This window comes from Protobothrops mucrosquamatus, unplaced genomic scaffold (genome assembly GCF_001527695.2).
Source record: "Protobothrops mucrosquamatus isolate PMUCROS unplaced genomic scaffold, P.Mucros_1.0 scaffold1954, whole genome shotgun sequence".
NCBI classification, from domain to species: domain Eukaryota; kingdom Metazoa; phylum Chordata; class Lepidosauria; order Squamata; family Viperidae; genus Protobothrops; species Protobothrops mucrosquamatus.
The window spans coordinates 150724-168666 of record NW_015388073.1 but is presented as its reverse complement, the minus strand read 5'-3'; the positions used below and the strand labels follow the sequence as shown (position 1 = coordinate 168666).

The following is a 17943-nucleotide window of genomic DNA, read 5'->3' as shown; positions in this document are numbered from 1 at the left end:
GGGAAGTGGAAGACTGTCTTTAAACATGTTTCAGTATCTTTTCCATATTTCAAATCAAGCATATTTTGGAGGAAGTGGGAGGGGGGAACCTACCATGTATATCTACACTATGGTGAAATCATGAGGATGCTGGGATCCCTTTCCTAGATATAGCACTATTGGTCAGCTATTGGCTCTGTACATATTGGGAAAGAAGCATACTACTTTTTTCTATACAATATAGGATTAGAGAGACATTAACATTTCAGACCTTATCCTAGCAAGTATTACCTCCTAGGTTCTAAAGAAAATAAAGGATTTGCTAATCTTCTCTAGTATTCTTCAGTCACCTTTATGAAGATTAAAGCTTCAACTTTCTTCTACATTAAGGATGAAGTTTCAAGTTTAAACATGTAAACATTTCACCTCTTCATAAGTTTGATAACACTGGAGATGAACATTATAGTAAAGTTAAATGAATGAAGTATTTCATAAAGGATAAAAGATTCTAGTTAAGTTTTACACTGGCTCTCTCAGTGGTGCCCTGAGAAGTGATTAATGTAACCATAAAGATGTTACATGATCCCATACCTTTTGTATTTCTACCATAATTTGAAATTATCTGTCTTTTATTCTATAACTGGAACTAGCCCTAGAAATGAATAAACAGTTAAGTAATCAAATGGATCAGATCCTGAACAGATAATAGAAGCTTTGGGATCTATAAATATAAGTACACACTGTTACCTCAAGCTCTTAAAATTCAGGGTTGTAATCCCGTGCCATTATATAAATACTAAATGTAGCCCATATCTAATATTTAGTGGTACAAGTTCTTTTTTTTCTTTTGATGAGATAATTATCCATCAAGAAGGAATGTGGGCAATGGACAAATTGAAATTGTTTGTGACAAAGACCAATATTACACAGAAGATTTTGAGGAATTTTGCTGTCCCAAATGATGTGCTTTTTAAAATCTTTAAAAACATAGCAGCTGATTAAACCTCAAGCATAGTAGTATCCCAGTACATTTCTTTCAGGTTTTATAATTTTCCTTGATGAACATCTAGAGTCAGCTTATTGTTTTAATAAATAAAAAGGAAAGCAAAATCATCTTAAAACACTAATCTCCCAAACAATGTGATTCCAGATGGACTTTCTGGCTGCTCCATCTCCGCTCTCCAGCTTCCCTGATCTGCTTGCTGCCCTTTCCTGGGCAATGCCTGGCCACTCCTATACAAAGTGAGCCATATAAATAATTCATCTTAAAAGTTGTTTTTCTCCAAAAGTCAGGATAATTGCTAATCTTTGAAGACGATTCTTTTTTTTTTTTAAATACATAGTACACAGACACAACATGCAATAGTTTGACTGGGGAGGGGGGGGTTGACACTTGACAAGATTCAGTTCCTATCTGCTAAGTTTATTGGCTGTTTTGTTCTTCCCAGTGGGAGGTTTAATGCTAGAAGAGTGATGGCAAGAGCCACTAGATCCTTTCAGACCGTTCTTGCTAGATTTGTTGTAGCAGTGCTCTTGTTGACAGGATCTCCTGGAAGATGAAGAGCCTGAAAGGCTAGGAGGCGATTTACTCCTTCCAGGATGTGGGGATGAACTTCTCTGCTCATGGTGTGGCCTTCCACCCCGAGATGGTGAAGAACTGGCAGTACGGGGCAGAGAAGAGCTCCTAGGGGAGGCACTGGGACTGCGTCTGGGAATGACTGGGCTTTTGGGTGGAGTCTTGGGGCTATGTGGAGATCCTGGACTCTTAGACTGTGAAGGGCTTCGTGGTTTTTGAGATCCATTCTGAAGGATCTGAGCCAGGCGGGAGATCAGGTCTGAATCAGAACTGCTACTTCCTAGCACTTTGTACCTCCGCAACCTTGAAAAAAAAGAAGAAATTTGTCATTTCTGCATTCTGTTCTTTAATGCAGGATATGTCATGTTACATATATTTTATGTATTTCCATGCTCAACTCAAAAAAGTAGTGGGGTTAGGCTTAAAAATGTTTACATTACATCAACAGTCACCTCACAGCTGGATTAATGCAATTCTATTTACATAGGGCTGCCCTGAAGACTATTCAGAAGCTACAGCTGGTCTAAAATGCAGTGCACAAGGAGTAATAGAGATCCTTGTTATGTCCATGTGTCATTTCTGCTTTGTGAGTTGGACTGGCTATTAGTTAGCTTCCAGATGAAATCCAAAGTTTTGGTCATTTATAAAGCCCTTCAAGTTTCCAGCTGCTTCTGCCAGTCTAGTATGCTTGGGCAGAGTGAATACGCTCCAAGTCCCTTTAGTTAAATGCTGTCATCTTGTGGGAACAAGGAAGCGTTCCTTCTCTGTTGGTTCATGCCCTGTGGAAAAGCATCCCTCTTAGAGGTTCCAGAAGTCTCTTAAAACCTAACTCTGCTCCTGGTTAGGCTGTTTCTGGAGTCCAACTTTTTTAATAAATATTATTGATGCAATTTTGTTCAGGTAGTTGTTTTTCTTATTTTATATCACCTAGAATTTTTTCAAAGTTGGGCAGCATTAAAAACTAATAAATAAACAGGAAAGAAATCCATACAATTCATCTCCTGACCTATATGAATCTATATAAGCTCTGTTAATTTGATGGGTAAGTAAAATAAACATTTTTAGTACAATAAGGACACCACCAATATGTAATGATGTTCTTGTTGAAATCCAAGAAGCTCTCTCCCAAAGATTATCTGAACACTAGAAAAAACACCATTATTCAAAACCAACTTTTAAAGTTTAACAATCTGTACCTTTTAAGATTGTGTTAACATTGCTGTTTAACTGGAGCGTTTGTGGTTTATTTTTGACATGGTTTAACTGTTTTCTTATTTGCTTGTATTTGCAAAATTTAGTATAACTGACTTCCTATATCTTTTTCCCTATATAAAACTATAATCTAATATGCAACCTCAGTCTGTGTTATATTATACCTATATGATATACCTATATCATTGGAGAAAGTTGTCAAGCAAGGCTGTCCACTCATTCCCTTTCAATTTATTTTTTACATTGATATTATAATGACTATGGAATCACAAAGCTTTTTTCTCACTCACTGAACAGATGCAAAATTTCAATTCTAATATATGCTGCACCTAGCATATATATTATCTCTTGCACCAAGATTGGCCTTAAAAGACTGCTGGTCATTGGCTGAATATTGGAAAAGAACAAAACTGAGGCAATGATCTTTGGCACAGGTAACATGGAAAAAACACAGTCAATTAACATCCACAATATATAGCAATGCTCTTCCTTCAAATATCTAGCATCTCCTTCTGTAAGAGGAGGACATATCTATCTATTGTTTTAGTAACTGCCTGATGTACAACAGGAGCTATCCTGAAGGTGGTTTTTTTAAGTTAAAAGGAAGGCAATTTGTAACCACTTCTGAAATATTTCAGGACAAAGTGATAGCTCAGATACTATATGGGAAGGGGGCTATGAAGACTACTGCTCAGTTAAAAACAGTCCAAAATAATGTCTTCCCCCTAGGTATTCTGTTTCTTGTCTAAGAATGAAAGTAGGTCTACTCTCAATGTCTGTTAAGACTCCATCTTGTATCCCTAAGGTGCTGTGAGAAATTAGAAAGCCTTCAACAACCCCACATATTTAAATCTTGTTACTTGCATTATGTGAGTGGGAATCAATGGACCAAACTTTTGTCTCATATACTATAATTTTTCTGCCACTTGTTACGGAACTTAATTCCTCAAGCAGAGAAAATTCAGAAGCAGACTTTCTGAAGAGGATACCAGTAGACATGCTACTGTAGTAACAGTCATTCAGATTTTCATTCTCCACCATTTATAAAAATATAGAAGCCTTTGCTAGTGTTGGTAGTTCTCACTTAATGACTACTTCAGATAGATAACCTTTATTGTCATTTTTTACTGTGGGCACACTGGCATACATTAAAAATGAAATTCTGTTGCTTGCTCTCAAAAGTGTACACATACATAACATACATATAAACATGCTATATACAACATATATATATACCTACACCCTTACATGTAAGTAACATATAAATATTAATCACTGTCCATCTTGAATACATAACGGAAGGAGGAAGCTTTAGAATTCACAAGGTGAATACTGTATGGAACAAAACTGTGACTAATCTGGATGTTCTGCTTCGGATACCACGAAGTCTCCCTCCCGGAAGGTAACAAGGAAAACAGGTTGTGAAGAGGATGTGTGTCCCAGACAATCTTGCGGACCCTGCTCAAGCAATGCTTATATGTTATGTCCTGGATGAGAGGGAGGGAATTGCCAATAATATTTTTTGCCATCCTCACCACTTTCTGTACTGCCCTCCTGTCCGAAGCAGTGATGCTTCCAAACCAGAGAGAAACCTGAAGGTTACGAAGTAGCTTTGTAACCAATGCCTGCATTTATGACCTTTGCAGTGTGTGTGTGTGTGTCTCTCTCTCAGCCATATGTTTGTCATTGCAGTCATTGTCCTGTGTAAAACTGTAAGCACAGACACGATCACATGGTTTTAGTATGGTTGCTTAAAGAGGACTATCCATATCTGGCTAATATTCCAGTGTTCCACTACAGAAGGCTTTCACATTCCACTACTTACAGATTATGCCTGAAGCATATCTCAAAGAGCGATTTTGCAAAACATTCAATGAAACACCACCTTTGTTCCTACAGTGTTGGTCAAGTGGAAGACATAATTCTATGAGATTAGGAGGAAAACGCTGATGATATACAGTATCTAAGGAGTTGGATTACCTAAAGAACTGAATTACCTCTTTCCATATGCGATTTTATTTATTAGCAATTAGGTTGTTACTTTTCCTATTTACTTTATGTTATTCACAACACTTATATAGCCACCATCCATCTCATACAATGATTTTAGGCAGCTCACAAAAATCCATAAAATATAGTTAAAAACATACCGTTCTCCCCCCCCCCCATCCCAGATCAAACATCCTCATAGTTAAATCTCCCATCCTAGCCCAATGCTTGAGGAAAGATGTCTTCACAGCCTTCTAGGAGGCTTAAAGGGTAAGGGGCACTCTGATCTCTAGTGCCATTGTGGCAATCACTGAGGTTGCCAGCGAAAATATTTAACAGAGGAGCACATTCATCCTATCTAAACTAGTAGGATAAGCAGATAACCTCAGGGAGGGACCATCCTGCAAGTAATGAGGACTTGTGCCACGTATGTCTTTAAAGATGACAGCCATCCAGAGTCACCTTATCCAGGAGATGGGCAGCATATAAATTCAATAAATAAAATAAATGGCACTTTGAATTGCATCCAGTAAGCAACTAGAAGCCAGTGCAGCTCATGCAGCAATATTATTGTTCAGATGAACCACAGGACACCCAAAACTGTGCATGCCCACTGCATTCTGGACCAATTGCATTTTCCGTGTAATTTTCAAGGAAAGCTCCACATAGAACACATTGCAGCAGTTCAAACAGGAGGTGATTAAGGCATCAGGGATTGTGAGCAGGGTCTCCCAGTCTAGGAATAGGTGCAATTGGTGCAAGGGCAGATTTGTTTAAAGGCCCTGTGGTCACACAACTGTCACCTGCTCCTTCAGCAAAACTTATGAGTCCAAGAGGACCCCAAATTGCAGACTACAATAACAGAACAGAATAACAGAATTGGAAGGGACCTTAGAAGTCTTCTAGTCCAGGGGTCCCCAACCACCATGGACCGGCACCAGGCCGCAGCATGACAGAAACTGGCCCGCGCAAACAAGCAAAACCTCATCCGTGGGATGCAGACAGTACATGAAACCACACCTCCTCCGGTCCACGGAAAACCCTCTCTCCACGGAACCAGTCCCTGGTGCCCAAAAGGTTGGGGACCTCTGTTCTAGTCCAACCCCCTGCTCATGCAGGAAATCCTTTACCATTTCAGACAAATAGTTTTCCAATCTCTTCTTAAAAACTTGCACTGTTTGAGCATTCACAACTTCTGGAGGCAAGTTGTTCCACTGATTAGTTGTTCTAACAAATCTGTGCAGGCGGATATTATCTCATCAAGTGTCAGAAATGTCAGTTCTCCAGATGCCAGATGTGGGCCAAAAACCCACAACCAGTCCCTTTTGCTAGGATTGACTCAGACCTGTTCTTTCCTCATCCTGGCCTTTACAGCATCCAGGTGCTCAGCCACCACCTGAACAGCATCATTTCCCGAGCACGGGGTGGAAAGGTATAATTGGGTATCATCAGCATACTGATGATACTGAACCCCATGCTGATGCATTACCTCTCCCAATTGCTTCACATAGATGCTAAATAGGAAGGAGAAGAGCCTTGAGACTTAAGGCATCCCACATAATAGGGCCCTAGGGCTGGACCTCCCTTCCTCTACTAGCATTGACTGATAGCAGCCATGGAGAAAGGAGAACTACTGCAATTCAGTGTGGGGATTGGGACAACTTGCCACAGCCAACTCACCACGGCCAACTTGCCACAGGACAACTTGCCACAACCAACTTGCCATGGGACAATTCTCTGGTGAACAATTTAACAATTCTATTTACTTATTTAAAATAAATAAAAAATTAATTTAATTTTTGTTGATCACATTCCATTCTGTCCTTCCTTTTGCATCCTTTCTTTAATTATTCTATTCCACCATTTGTTATTAGTGTAACTTTTATCCAGCAACGAGTAGTCCTGTGGCGAGTTGGCCGTGGCAAGTTGGCCACGGCAAATTGTCATAGACTCATTCAGTGTGCCCCACTCTCAGTCCCCAGAGCTGGTTGATGGTATCAAAAGCTGTTAAGAAGTTCAGAAGGGCCAGAATGGATACACAAACCACATTTTGAACTCTCCAAAAGTCATCCAAGTGCTATGTTCTCTTTTGAGCTCAAAAATACATTTCTAAATTCCAAGCTGTAGCACTAGTTTAATTCAGCCTAATTTCTTTGCATATGGCACATTTTTATGCAAGTTGCATTTCTTTTTATTACTATTATTTTTATATTTTATTTCATTTTAAGTCTGTTAAGTCTTTTTATTGTTGTATGCTGCCCAAAATCAGGCTCTTATGAGATTGGCAGACATGTAGATGTCATAAATTAAATGAAATAAAGTTCTATGTTATCACCTAGTCACAACAATAAAATCATATCTTAATGACTGTATTATATGATATAAATACAGTGTATTTTATTTGCTATATTTTCTTCTAACCAAGCCACTTTCACTTATTTTAAATAACACTTCATTTTGTTATTTTTTGTTTGCATTACAGCAAATAGAAAACATGTGTATTCTAGCAGCATTATCAAAAGACATGTTACAATGAAGCTACAAGCTAATTTTTCTGTCTATTAAGTACAGCCTTTTAAAATATAATCGAATAGACATTTATATTACGGAGAGATTTCAATAGAGAAGCCTTATTATAAAAATGAAAGAAAGTGTTTTTATATTAAACTTCTCACATAGATACAAACAATTCTTACCATCTTAGAATTATATAATTCAAATCTGAAAACTAAAACATTTAGAAATCTAGTACCTCGTATCCACTTCAGGCATAGATTACAAATGTTGTTAATTCATACAAACCTTTCTTCAGTTTTAAATCAGGAAACAATTATTTGCATATGCACTTGCTCTTCCTCCCAATTAATTAAAGCAACAAGCACTGTGCAATCTGTAAGGTGTTATACTATACAGGTGAATACTTCATATTGCTTAAATATTATGTGTGCACTTACCTAACCTCTACTCCAGGCCTTGTTGGTGGCCTTCCTGGGGGTGGCCGAGGAAAAAACTGAGCTGAGTTTGAACTGCTAGTATTATCTGTAGTAGTCCAAGATACAGGTCTTGGTATTTTGCTCTTTCTGGGTTGAGGATTACTTGATGACAAAAAGCTCTCTTGTACTTGACTCCGTAAATGAGTGTCCAATGTTAATTTGGAAAAGGAGGTCAATACATCTTCTGAAAGCGGTACAGGACCTGCAACTACTTTTTCCTTCAGTGAGTTGTCGGAGGCACTTGAAAGGTCACCCAGGAAAGATCTGAGCTGTCTCTTTTCTACCAATAGTCTAACCAAGTCTGTTTGGTGGGCCTTTTTTAGGAGTAGCTTCTCCTTTGCTGAAACAGGAGAAGATTCTGATGAGGAATCCATCTCTTGTGCTAAAACCGGTATGCGACTCTGCCTGGCTACAAATGGTGATCTAACCAATTCTTTTTTGGACTGACTAGAGGTTTCACTCTCTGAAATAGAATAGAATGGTTCTCCATTTCTTTGAATACTTTGCTCTTCTTTTTCCTTTTCATGCAGAAGTGTGGCAAGTTTCACTTGCTGGCATTGCAGTTCCTTAGCATGATCAATATCCTCATCGTGGAAGCCATTTTCATGTACTTGTATTTCTTGACTTTCCTGTTTGTAAGCAAATAGGTCAGTACTTCTTGACAGAGAAACATCTGATGTTTCAGCAGCTGACTGTTTCTGTAATTCCTGTTTTGTGCCCTGATTCAGTAAGGAGCAGCTACCCAAAGGTCTTGGTTCTTCTGGGTCTGTAATAACCTGAGGTCCATCCAAAACAGATTCTGTGCTTCTTGAAGCAGTCAAGCAGGGTTCTTTAATTTGTATTTCAATAACATCTTCACAAACAATGAAAGGCTCTTTGTCTTCTATTCCTTCAACAAGGTTCATGTTTTCCCTTCCTTCTTGTTTCTTCATGTATTGTTCAAGTAGATTTGTTTGGCTATTATTCTGATTTTCAATGCCTTCATCAACATCTTTATCAAGTGTCCCTTGGTTGCAATCTAATTTGAGAATTAAATCTGTTCTACTGCTGCTAAAAGTCAATGCACCATTTGCCTCAACCAAGCCAGCAACGTTCTCCTTAGGGGAGGAAAGTTCAACTGTGTGTTCCAAAACGCGAGGATCCCGATCTTTCTTGTCTAGATGATGCCCATAATGAAAACTCTCAGACGTAGACTGTGTGGATGCCATTGATGGCCTGGGGATTGTAACCTGCAAAGAAAGTATTGAAATAATTAGTTGACCAGAACTTACTCAATTTGTTTTTTGACATTATCATATGTTATCAAATCAAACTCAAACAGTAGTTAATTTCTTTTTCATTGTATCTTGAATACCATGGAAAAGAAGTGCTTGGTTCAATTTGGGATCACTTAACAATATGGTAATTGTTTTACTCAAAAACTGTTCTTATCAAAATCACTCATCTTACTACTCTATCTTAATATATCTGTCTTTATACACCTTATTCTATTTGCTCTAAATAGTCTTTTTTACATGCTTTTAATTTAACTGATGTACTTTCATTTCTAAATAACACAATGTAAAAATGTATTTGCAGCCTTCCATTTTATTTTATTTCCTTTTCTTGTTAAACTTTTAATGGGCTATAAGGAGGAGGCCTATGTAGTTTAATCTTCTACCTTTTTACTGAAAACTTAACTTGACTTTGGTGCAAAGATACATCAGATCTATAGACATCAGTCTATAAGAAAAAATATATTGGTGGTGCTTAATGAGAATTATTGGAAACATGATTTCTACCAATTAGACTGTATTCCATAAGCATCAATGGTGTCAGTCTTTTGACACCATTGCCATCATTTGCTGGCTGAGTGATCTTATGAACTATTTTGAAGTTATTTCCAATAAAAAATGTTATAAGAACATACTTGATAATGAACAGTTACTATACACAGTAGAAAATCTGATTAATTCACAGATTATTTATTGTTTGTTGTGCTTTAAATGTTTGCCTTTTGTCTACAACATTCATCAAACTATTTTGTATCAGAGCAAAAATAATCTCTTATATCCTCTACATTTCTTGCATCTGCTTCACATTACTCCTGAATCTGTTTCTATAATCATTGCCCCAATTTGCTTTCTACTTATCTTTCTGCACAGCCTTTCCCCTCTATTTGATTCACAAGGCACTGATCTTTATCAGTCCCTTCAACTGTAAAAATCCTCTGTCTCCTGACAGGTTTGTCCCTGTTCCTTGAACACAAAATATTTCTTTGCATACACGCATGAAAGAGGTATGACAACCGTATGCAGAATTCCACTGTTAAACTATAAAGGAAAAGATAACTTAAGCAAGGATGTTAACAAATAACAAGAAAAGAGGCCTATTTAAGGAGAATCCATAAGGAAGTATACAGCTAAAGTAAAATACTTGAAACTAATCACAGAAGAGATATAACAATGGCAAATGAGGGTAGAATAAGACAGGACAACTTATATTGAAAACTTTTATGAAAAGGATTATGGAATGTCATAAATATTTTCAGAAAGAGAATACACTTAAGAATCAACTTTACAAGAAACTGAGATAATACAGGAATAGACCAGCTGCCAAATAAAATGAACAGATTCCCTGAACTATTTAAAGCTCTTAGAGGAAAGGTAATCCAGAATACTAATCCAGAGTACAATGTTAACCATACAGAACAATGCTGTCCCAAAGACTGGAAGAAACTGATGTGCATCTCTACAACAAAGATGGGAAATTCAAAAGAATGTGCAAATTACCAAACCAAGACTACTTTTATATCCGACACAAGAAATGTTTTTGGCAGTCATTTGCTCTCCAAGCTTGTTTCAATTTAGTTTCTGAATGTTTTGTTACCTGACTAGGAAACATCAACAGCAGGATTTTCTTGTCCTATTTTCCTTAGCTTATAAATGTCTTGTGTGCCTGTGTGGTCAGTTGTTCGTGTGATTGGTTGTTCGTTTGGAGCTATACTTAAATTCTGCTGATGATGTTACCCAGTCTGGTAACGAAACATTCAGAAACTAAGTTGAAATAAGCTTGGAGAGCAAACTACTGCCAAAATCTAAACCCCAAGCTACAAGTACTTTCTATTATCACAAGGAAAATTTTCTTAAAGAACCTACAGGAAAGAATACAGACAAATATGAAACGAGAAATTCCAAATAAAATCAGGTTTCAGAAAAGACCAAGGATACATGAGATCACACAGCTAATATAAGGTAGATAATGAAATAAGAGAACATAAGATGATTTATCTTTGCTTTGTGGCTACATGAATTATGCCAGAATATGGTTTGTAAAAGAGCTAAATAGTCTGTAAAACACCTGATCTTTTGAAGAACCTTAATAATTTGGAGAAACAGAACAGCTCAGAATAAGTGAGACAGATGATGCATACTGTTCGTAACTTGCACAATAAATGTATGAATGGTGGAATTGGAAAAGATCCCAGCTGAAATCAAAATTGGGGTCTGAAACATTAACAATCTAATACTGTATATACCAACAGTATCACTTTATTACTCAAAAGTTAATGTTTAAAAAAGCTTATTATGAAAATAAGAATGAAAAGAAAAATCCAAGTTAAGGTGGCAGATAGATATATTTTTTTCCCTTGGGATCAAGAAGAGATAAAAATAAACAGTGTGTTTGAAGAAATAAAGAGATTATCTAGGAAGGGAAAAAATGACAAATTTAGACAAGACCATGAACTATAAGAACATTTCAATGATGGTAAACTCCAGAACATTCAATGCAAGTGCTTTTTCAATGGTCATGTACAGATTTGAAAGTTGAATACTTGAGAAAAAGATGCCCTTAAATAATAGATTGAGAGATGTCTTGTTTTATGGACTGCAATAGAAGTCAATTCGACTTGGATCAAATAAAGACTGTTTATTTCCTTGACGTGATGAAACAGAAGGAAGCCATGAAAAAAATGTGTAAAGAAAAATATTCACAATTTTTTACAAAAATCAAGAGGTTTTCCTAGATGATTGCTCAGCAATGAAATCAAGGAACAAAGGAAAGAGGAAAAAAGTAATGGCCCTATTTAATTTGTGCTCTGGCTCCATTTACTGGCAGTTTGGAGTTCCTAAAGGAGTGTTGCCCTCAAAAATAAAAATACAAATAAAAATGCTCCATACTCTTGATTTAAACAGGATAAGAAGATACAAGAGGAAGAAAATGCCATGAAAGAAGAATATATATATATATAATAATGGGTAGTAATCTGGAAAATCTGATGATTTCATTCAGTTGCAATCCTGTATTGGATTCCAATAAATCCTTGCATTCAGAATTCTCATTAGATTTAGTGATTTTGCAACATTTCAGATGACTTTAGCTACAACAAAACATACAAAAGACTATTCTTTTCTTTGAATAAATAAGAAACTGGTTTGATTGAAAAAATTATCGTAGCACCAAAGAACTGATAGGTTACAGTAGATGTATTCAAATATAGCCATCATTTATTAGGTACAAACATCTATCAGTTTTTTATTTATATAGAATTGATATCTACACAGATTAAGCACTTCCAATATATTTTTCATGTTTCAATTCTTTAATTTTTCAAATATTAAATGTATTTTTACTTTTCATGTTACAGTACAGTTACTTTAATTAAAAAGCAAATAATCATTCTGAAAAATTGAGAGATTATTTCTTCTTCTGTTTTGGATACTATGGCCATTATATAAGATTGTGCAGTTAATGCCCACTATCAGAGTGCTAACTCCTAAATTATTATGACTAAGTTTTTAATAATTTAATTTTCACCATAAAAAAAGTAAAACACCAAGGGACAAAAATGTACAAAATCTAGTTAAAGAGATACTTCTTGCTAGTTAGAAAATGTGATTTATATAGTTCACTGATAGAAAATTTGATCTTTGGAATATTTTTAAAATCTTTTTATCATTGCTTAATAATATTCAATTAGCAACAAAAATTTACATTGAGAGAAATAGTATTTTATGTATAAAGGAAAAAGTTACATGCAGAAATAAATTTTACATATGGTAATGTTTATGGTGGGATGGAGTCAAATTAAAGGTTAAGCTTTAATGATTAATAATTATTGTAAGTATTTGCTCTACTGTTATTATAAAGCTATTTTATTATAAATTAAAATAACATGGATAACATCTATTATAAGACTACTAAAAAGAAAGCAAGCTGGAGTATTGTGTTCTTAAAGATTAATTGGAGTTTTCCATTTGACATGCCTTGAACAATATGTATTTTAGCATTATACTTGTTAAAAGAAATACAACATGCTTTCTCAATCAATCTATGAAGCCCTCTCTTTCTCTTTTTTGTACATGTAGCAATCACTTATATACCAGCTTTAATTTTATCAGCTTTAATTTTGAGTCTTATTTATTGAAACTATTCCCCAAACGTTAAATTACAAAAACGTCATTCATAATTTCTGAACAATAATTTTATCTGTTACATAAAAGATCAGTTAGTGGATTCACTCTGATCTATCCTGTGAAGATTTTGCTACCATTTTAAACCAGTTTAGTTCTTTAAAATGACTCTTCCTCAAAAAAGCTGTATCTCCCATCTTTCAGTTTTCCTACTAAGACAAATAATCCAAATATCAGCCCTGCATATTAATTGGGAATTGTAAAGCATTTCAAATGACCAACAGTGCAGTTGCTTTGATGAAAATGAAGATGCAATCACCTGCTGGAGTTGTGCTTTTGAGATGTGAATGACAGGGGGAAACTTGTTTCCAGAGGGAATAACAGGAAGTTGCCTACAGGAAGGTGACCAGGAAGAGGAAGAGTGGTTCTCTGCTGATTGACTCCTTGGAAAGCTTGTCACTTTCTTAGGATCCATGTGGGTGATGAAGTGGGATATAGGGTTCAGGGTATAGAAGATGGTGGGGCTTGAAATTCGTGGGATGGAGAAATGCGGGATATGAAATGAGCTGAGCTGTGAGAATATGGCAAGGAAAAGAAAGAAAATGTTTCAAATATTTAATAAGACCATTTTATTATTCTTTATCTAGTTTTATCATTGTTTTTCCAGTAATTATTTTCAGTAAGAAACCATAACAGTTTTAAAAATGAAACTACAAAGATCACTTATTTTATTCCTATGATTTACCAATATTTTTCCATATGCCACCAATAACACAGAACATTCAGAAAAGTGGTTATAAAATAATACTACTTGTAAAAGAAATTTCTAAAAAATGAGATTGCCTTGTAAACCCTACTTGACCAAGATAACCATACAATAGTGAAATGTACTGAATTGGATCCAGATCTTGCTTCCACAATTGAAAAAGTTTATTCTATTTATAGAAGGAGAACACTTCCCTGGGCAGGACAGCAACATTTGCTAATTTCCTATTATTTCCTTACACTTCCCCATAATAATCTTTGTGGTGCTGGAAATCTCTTCAGGGAACACTATTACTGGAAATAAAATCTGGATCCGAACCAATTTTCATTTTCAAGCAGTGTTTTTTATCAGCTTGCAGATATAACGCTCTACTGTAGATGCAATGTTTGAATACACATAATGACTACTTCAGAATAATACAACACAGGACCTGATTACTTACCTATAATTGCAGTTCTTTAGGTAGTTATCTATGAATCTGCATGTATGGATTCTGCACATGCACAGTAACGTTATGTAGAGCATTCTGGAACCTTAGACTTTTGGTAGGAAACCCATTTCCCTTCATTAGATTCAGCATGTGAAATAGGATTCCTGCCATTGTCATCCATTTCAAAGAAGCTACAACAGGCTAATATCGACAATGCTGTCCTTGAAACCAGGTCGGAAAAATGGATGGTTGGCATTTGGATTCATGGATGGCCATGTTAAGAATGACAGTTACAGATAAATAACCAGAGGTCTCTATGATTTACATACATGGCTTAGTAGCAAGCTCCCATACAAGGAGGCTGGTAAACAATAAGAAAAAACTGAGAACAAAACTGCCCTGCCAAATTATTCTCTCAAGAAAACAATCCCAGCTAAGATCAGACGGCTGCAATAAAGTGTTAAAGAGAGATCCTACTGCTGATGAAGCCATCAGTTTCAGGGAATAGCAAATCTGGATTTGTCTGATCAAATATAATTGTTCATGTGATTTATTCGGCAAAAAACATTTTCTGTGGCCTATTACAAGAGAGAAATAAGCATGGATCCTTCTTATGTTGAAGTCAGAAATGAAGCTATCTGAACATCACACCTACACATAATTATTTTTAAAGAATTTTCTGGATTTGAAAAAATACAGGGAAGATCTCTCCTTAGCATAAATGAAAATCAGAGACTGCTTTCAACAGGAGGGGAAATGGAGACACAGACTCACTTTCTCCTTATAGAAAATTAGGTAAGATTCACCTGAATACAAAAGCATGGAGCTCACTGGAATGTCAGACTGAATGTCAGACTGATGTGATCACAATGACTAATGCTGTCTTCTGAGAGAGTAAATGAAGAGGTCAGGCAATTAAGGTCTTAAAGCAGGGGTGTCAAACTGCCGGCCCGTGGGCCGGTTTCATCATACCGGAGCCGCGCCCACCCCATTGCCGGCAACGGCAAAAAGGCTCCGATACGTTGCGTGACGTCATGTGACGTTGCGAGTTTGACATGTCTGTCTTAAAGGGCTTTGATTCTCAGACAGACAGAAAAGAAACTTTTATAAGTTTGTTTTTATACAAACTTTTTATAAAACCGCTTCACAGCCATATGAGAAAAAATATAAATTCCTTTAGATTATGAAGATTGTAACAAGATAAACTTTTATAGACAAAAATAAACTTTCTTCATTTTAAGCCACAATAAAAATTCCAAAACACAGCATGAAACCTGAAATGATGTCATTGGAGGTTACGAAACTGAGGAATCTATCCCATGTCTTCATATAAGTTTTCTGAATGTAAGGCTTCCAATCCAGGAAAGACCTGATCTACTGCTACTAAAGATTGTAGATGTAATCTCCACATAATGAGTTTGTGTGCTGCCCCACTCACTCACATGCATGTAACTGTGATTTAGTGAGTTTATTAATGTTCCCCAGTAGTTCCAATTACCAATACTCAGAACTGTCCCAATAAGTCCAGCCACAAGCAAGCCAAGATTAGTTCAGAAAGGAATTAGTTAATAGTCCATAAACAAGTGAAAGTTGCTTAGACAAATGGCTCCACCCAACAAACTTAAATCAACTGGGCAAAAATTAAATATACACACGAAAGCTCACTTAGCAAGAAAAGTTCAGAGTCTCCAAGGCACAACTCCAAACACGGTGAAGCAGGAAGCTTCAAACAAACAGCCAGCAAATGAACACGTCATTCCCAGCAACGCCTCCCTCTGCCTGCTGTCATAATTAGCCAGTTTCCCGATGCAGCCCATCAAGACGGGCGGGCTCCTCTCCTCCTGAGTAGTCTGGCTGGCCTCCATTGCTCCTGCCTTTTCTCTGCCCTGCACGATCTCGGATCAGGTGCAGAAGGCAGTTCCTCGTCCTCTTCACTGGCAATCTGCCCCTGTAGGCTTTCTCCAGATGAAGCCCCCTCTGATTCTCTTTCTGCCGACTGTTCAGAGTCATTAATTAACTGAGTTCCTAAAGTGCCAGGAATGGGCTCATCCTCCCTTGAGCTTATCTCTGAGAAAGAATCTGGGGAATCGTCCAAGAGAGACATCATAGTTTGGGGGAGAAAGGAGATCTGGTCAAACTGGCAATGCATTATGTCTCTGATAAATCAGACAAGGGAAGCTAAGCCAAGCTTAACAAAGCTATCAGGATTTGGATATGGAAGCTAGAATAGAACAGAACTACCATCTTCTTAAATTTGATAAAGACTCCTAATGGATGTTATAAGCACTGAGGAAGGCTTCATCGAAGAATTTTTGGCTATTTGGAACAGGATGAGATGTATAGAAAATTGAACTAGCATAGCAGTAAAATCCTCCACAAATGAGAATACTGGATCCTACGTATATGACCATTTTGGTTGTTTAAATTCATACTAAGGGATAGGACAATCCGGATTACGTATATTATGTGCATACCAATATCTTCTGAATTGAAGAAAGTTGTGTGATCACTATTTTGTCATCCATATATGACATAGGTGTCCCTAGAAGGCAAAAGTTGAACAAATGAAGAAGGCAGATTCTCCCCAACCAGATACAGGAACTACAGTCCACTCTACTGTTACATCTAGATTAGCCATAAGAATTAAAAATGTTGGTTTCAAAGCCTATTTCAAGATAGAAGATGCCTAGCGCAGAAAATCATGCCAGAAATGAAGAGGTGAAGCGTATCTTGAGACAGTAATCAGAAGTGGGCTCTCCTAAAGTGGCTCGCACTAATGTGATTCAATGTAGCCACTGAAATTGGATTAGTATGATATGCCCGGCTCTTTATCCTTGGATATAGTCTCCTACAACACAATTAAGCTGTATTTATAAAATCCAAACATTTTGTAGTTTGCTAAACTATGTTGATAAAATTTTTAGTATGTATATATAGAAAAATGAATCATAGTCAGGAAATCCAAATGGCATGGGAACTTAAGAGCATAATGTTGTGAGTAAAGAGGATGGCCTTAAAGGACAGAGAGAGCATCTGTTACCAAGGCAATAATCAATGAATGAGGCTTGAGCTCAGACAGCCCTCCCCCTAATTCATATGAAGACAGAGGAAGCACATTCTGCCTTGTAAGGTTAATATCAGACTGATAAAGTAGAACATACTGAAAAACGGGTGCTATGTAGACTTAAATCTACTTTTATTAGAATAGTAATAGTAATAGTAGCAGAGTCTTGCAAATCTGAATGTGTTTTCTTTTTCCTCCTTTTATCTTTATGATAATGAGGGCAGGGGGCTAAATAAATGTTTAGTTTGTAAGTAAATTTGATTTCCCTCACTGTAGATATTATTGGAGTTAAAAGTAGACATCAGTAGTAAAATCTCCATATTCATTCCTAGGCAAAATTCATTGAGTTGTCTTTCTCTTTCTGAGCTTCAGTCTACCAAGAAGTATTTAAATATGAAATGATTTTAATATTTGTATACATGTTGTACTTTGATAATAAAGGTTCATTCATTCATTCATGTGGCTTTCAAGTTATATTTTTTAGTGTACAGATTTTTTCATGCCATAGTTGCAGGCTGCTTTGAGGAAGGCTTTCTAAAAC

The 17943-nt window shown here is 36.4% G+C and overlaps 1 protein-coding gene across 1 annotated transcript in view; it reads right to left on the bottom strand.

The window, feature by feature from the left end:
* Positions 1-936: 936 nt before the first annotated feature.
* TTBK2 (tau tubulin kinase 2) overlaps positions 937-17943 on the bottom strand; it is a 57091-nt gene continuing 40084 nt past the window's right edge. The window contains exons 13-14 of the mRNA XM_015823696.1: positions 7711-8978; positions 937-1858 (exon numbers count right to left, since the gene is read on the bottom strand). Coding sequence (XP_015679182.1) covers positions 1390-1858; positions 7711-8978 — 1737 coding nt within the window. The 3' untranslated portion in view covers positions 937-1389. The remainder of the gene's footprint in view (positions 1859-7710; positions 8979-17943) is intronic.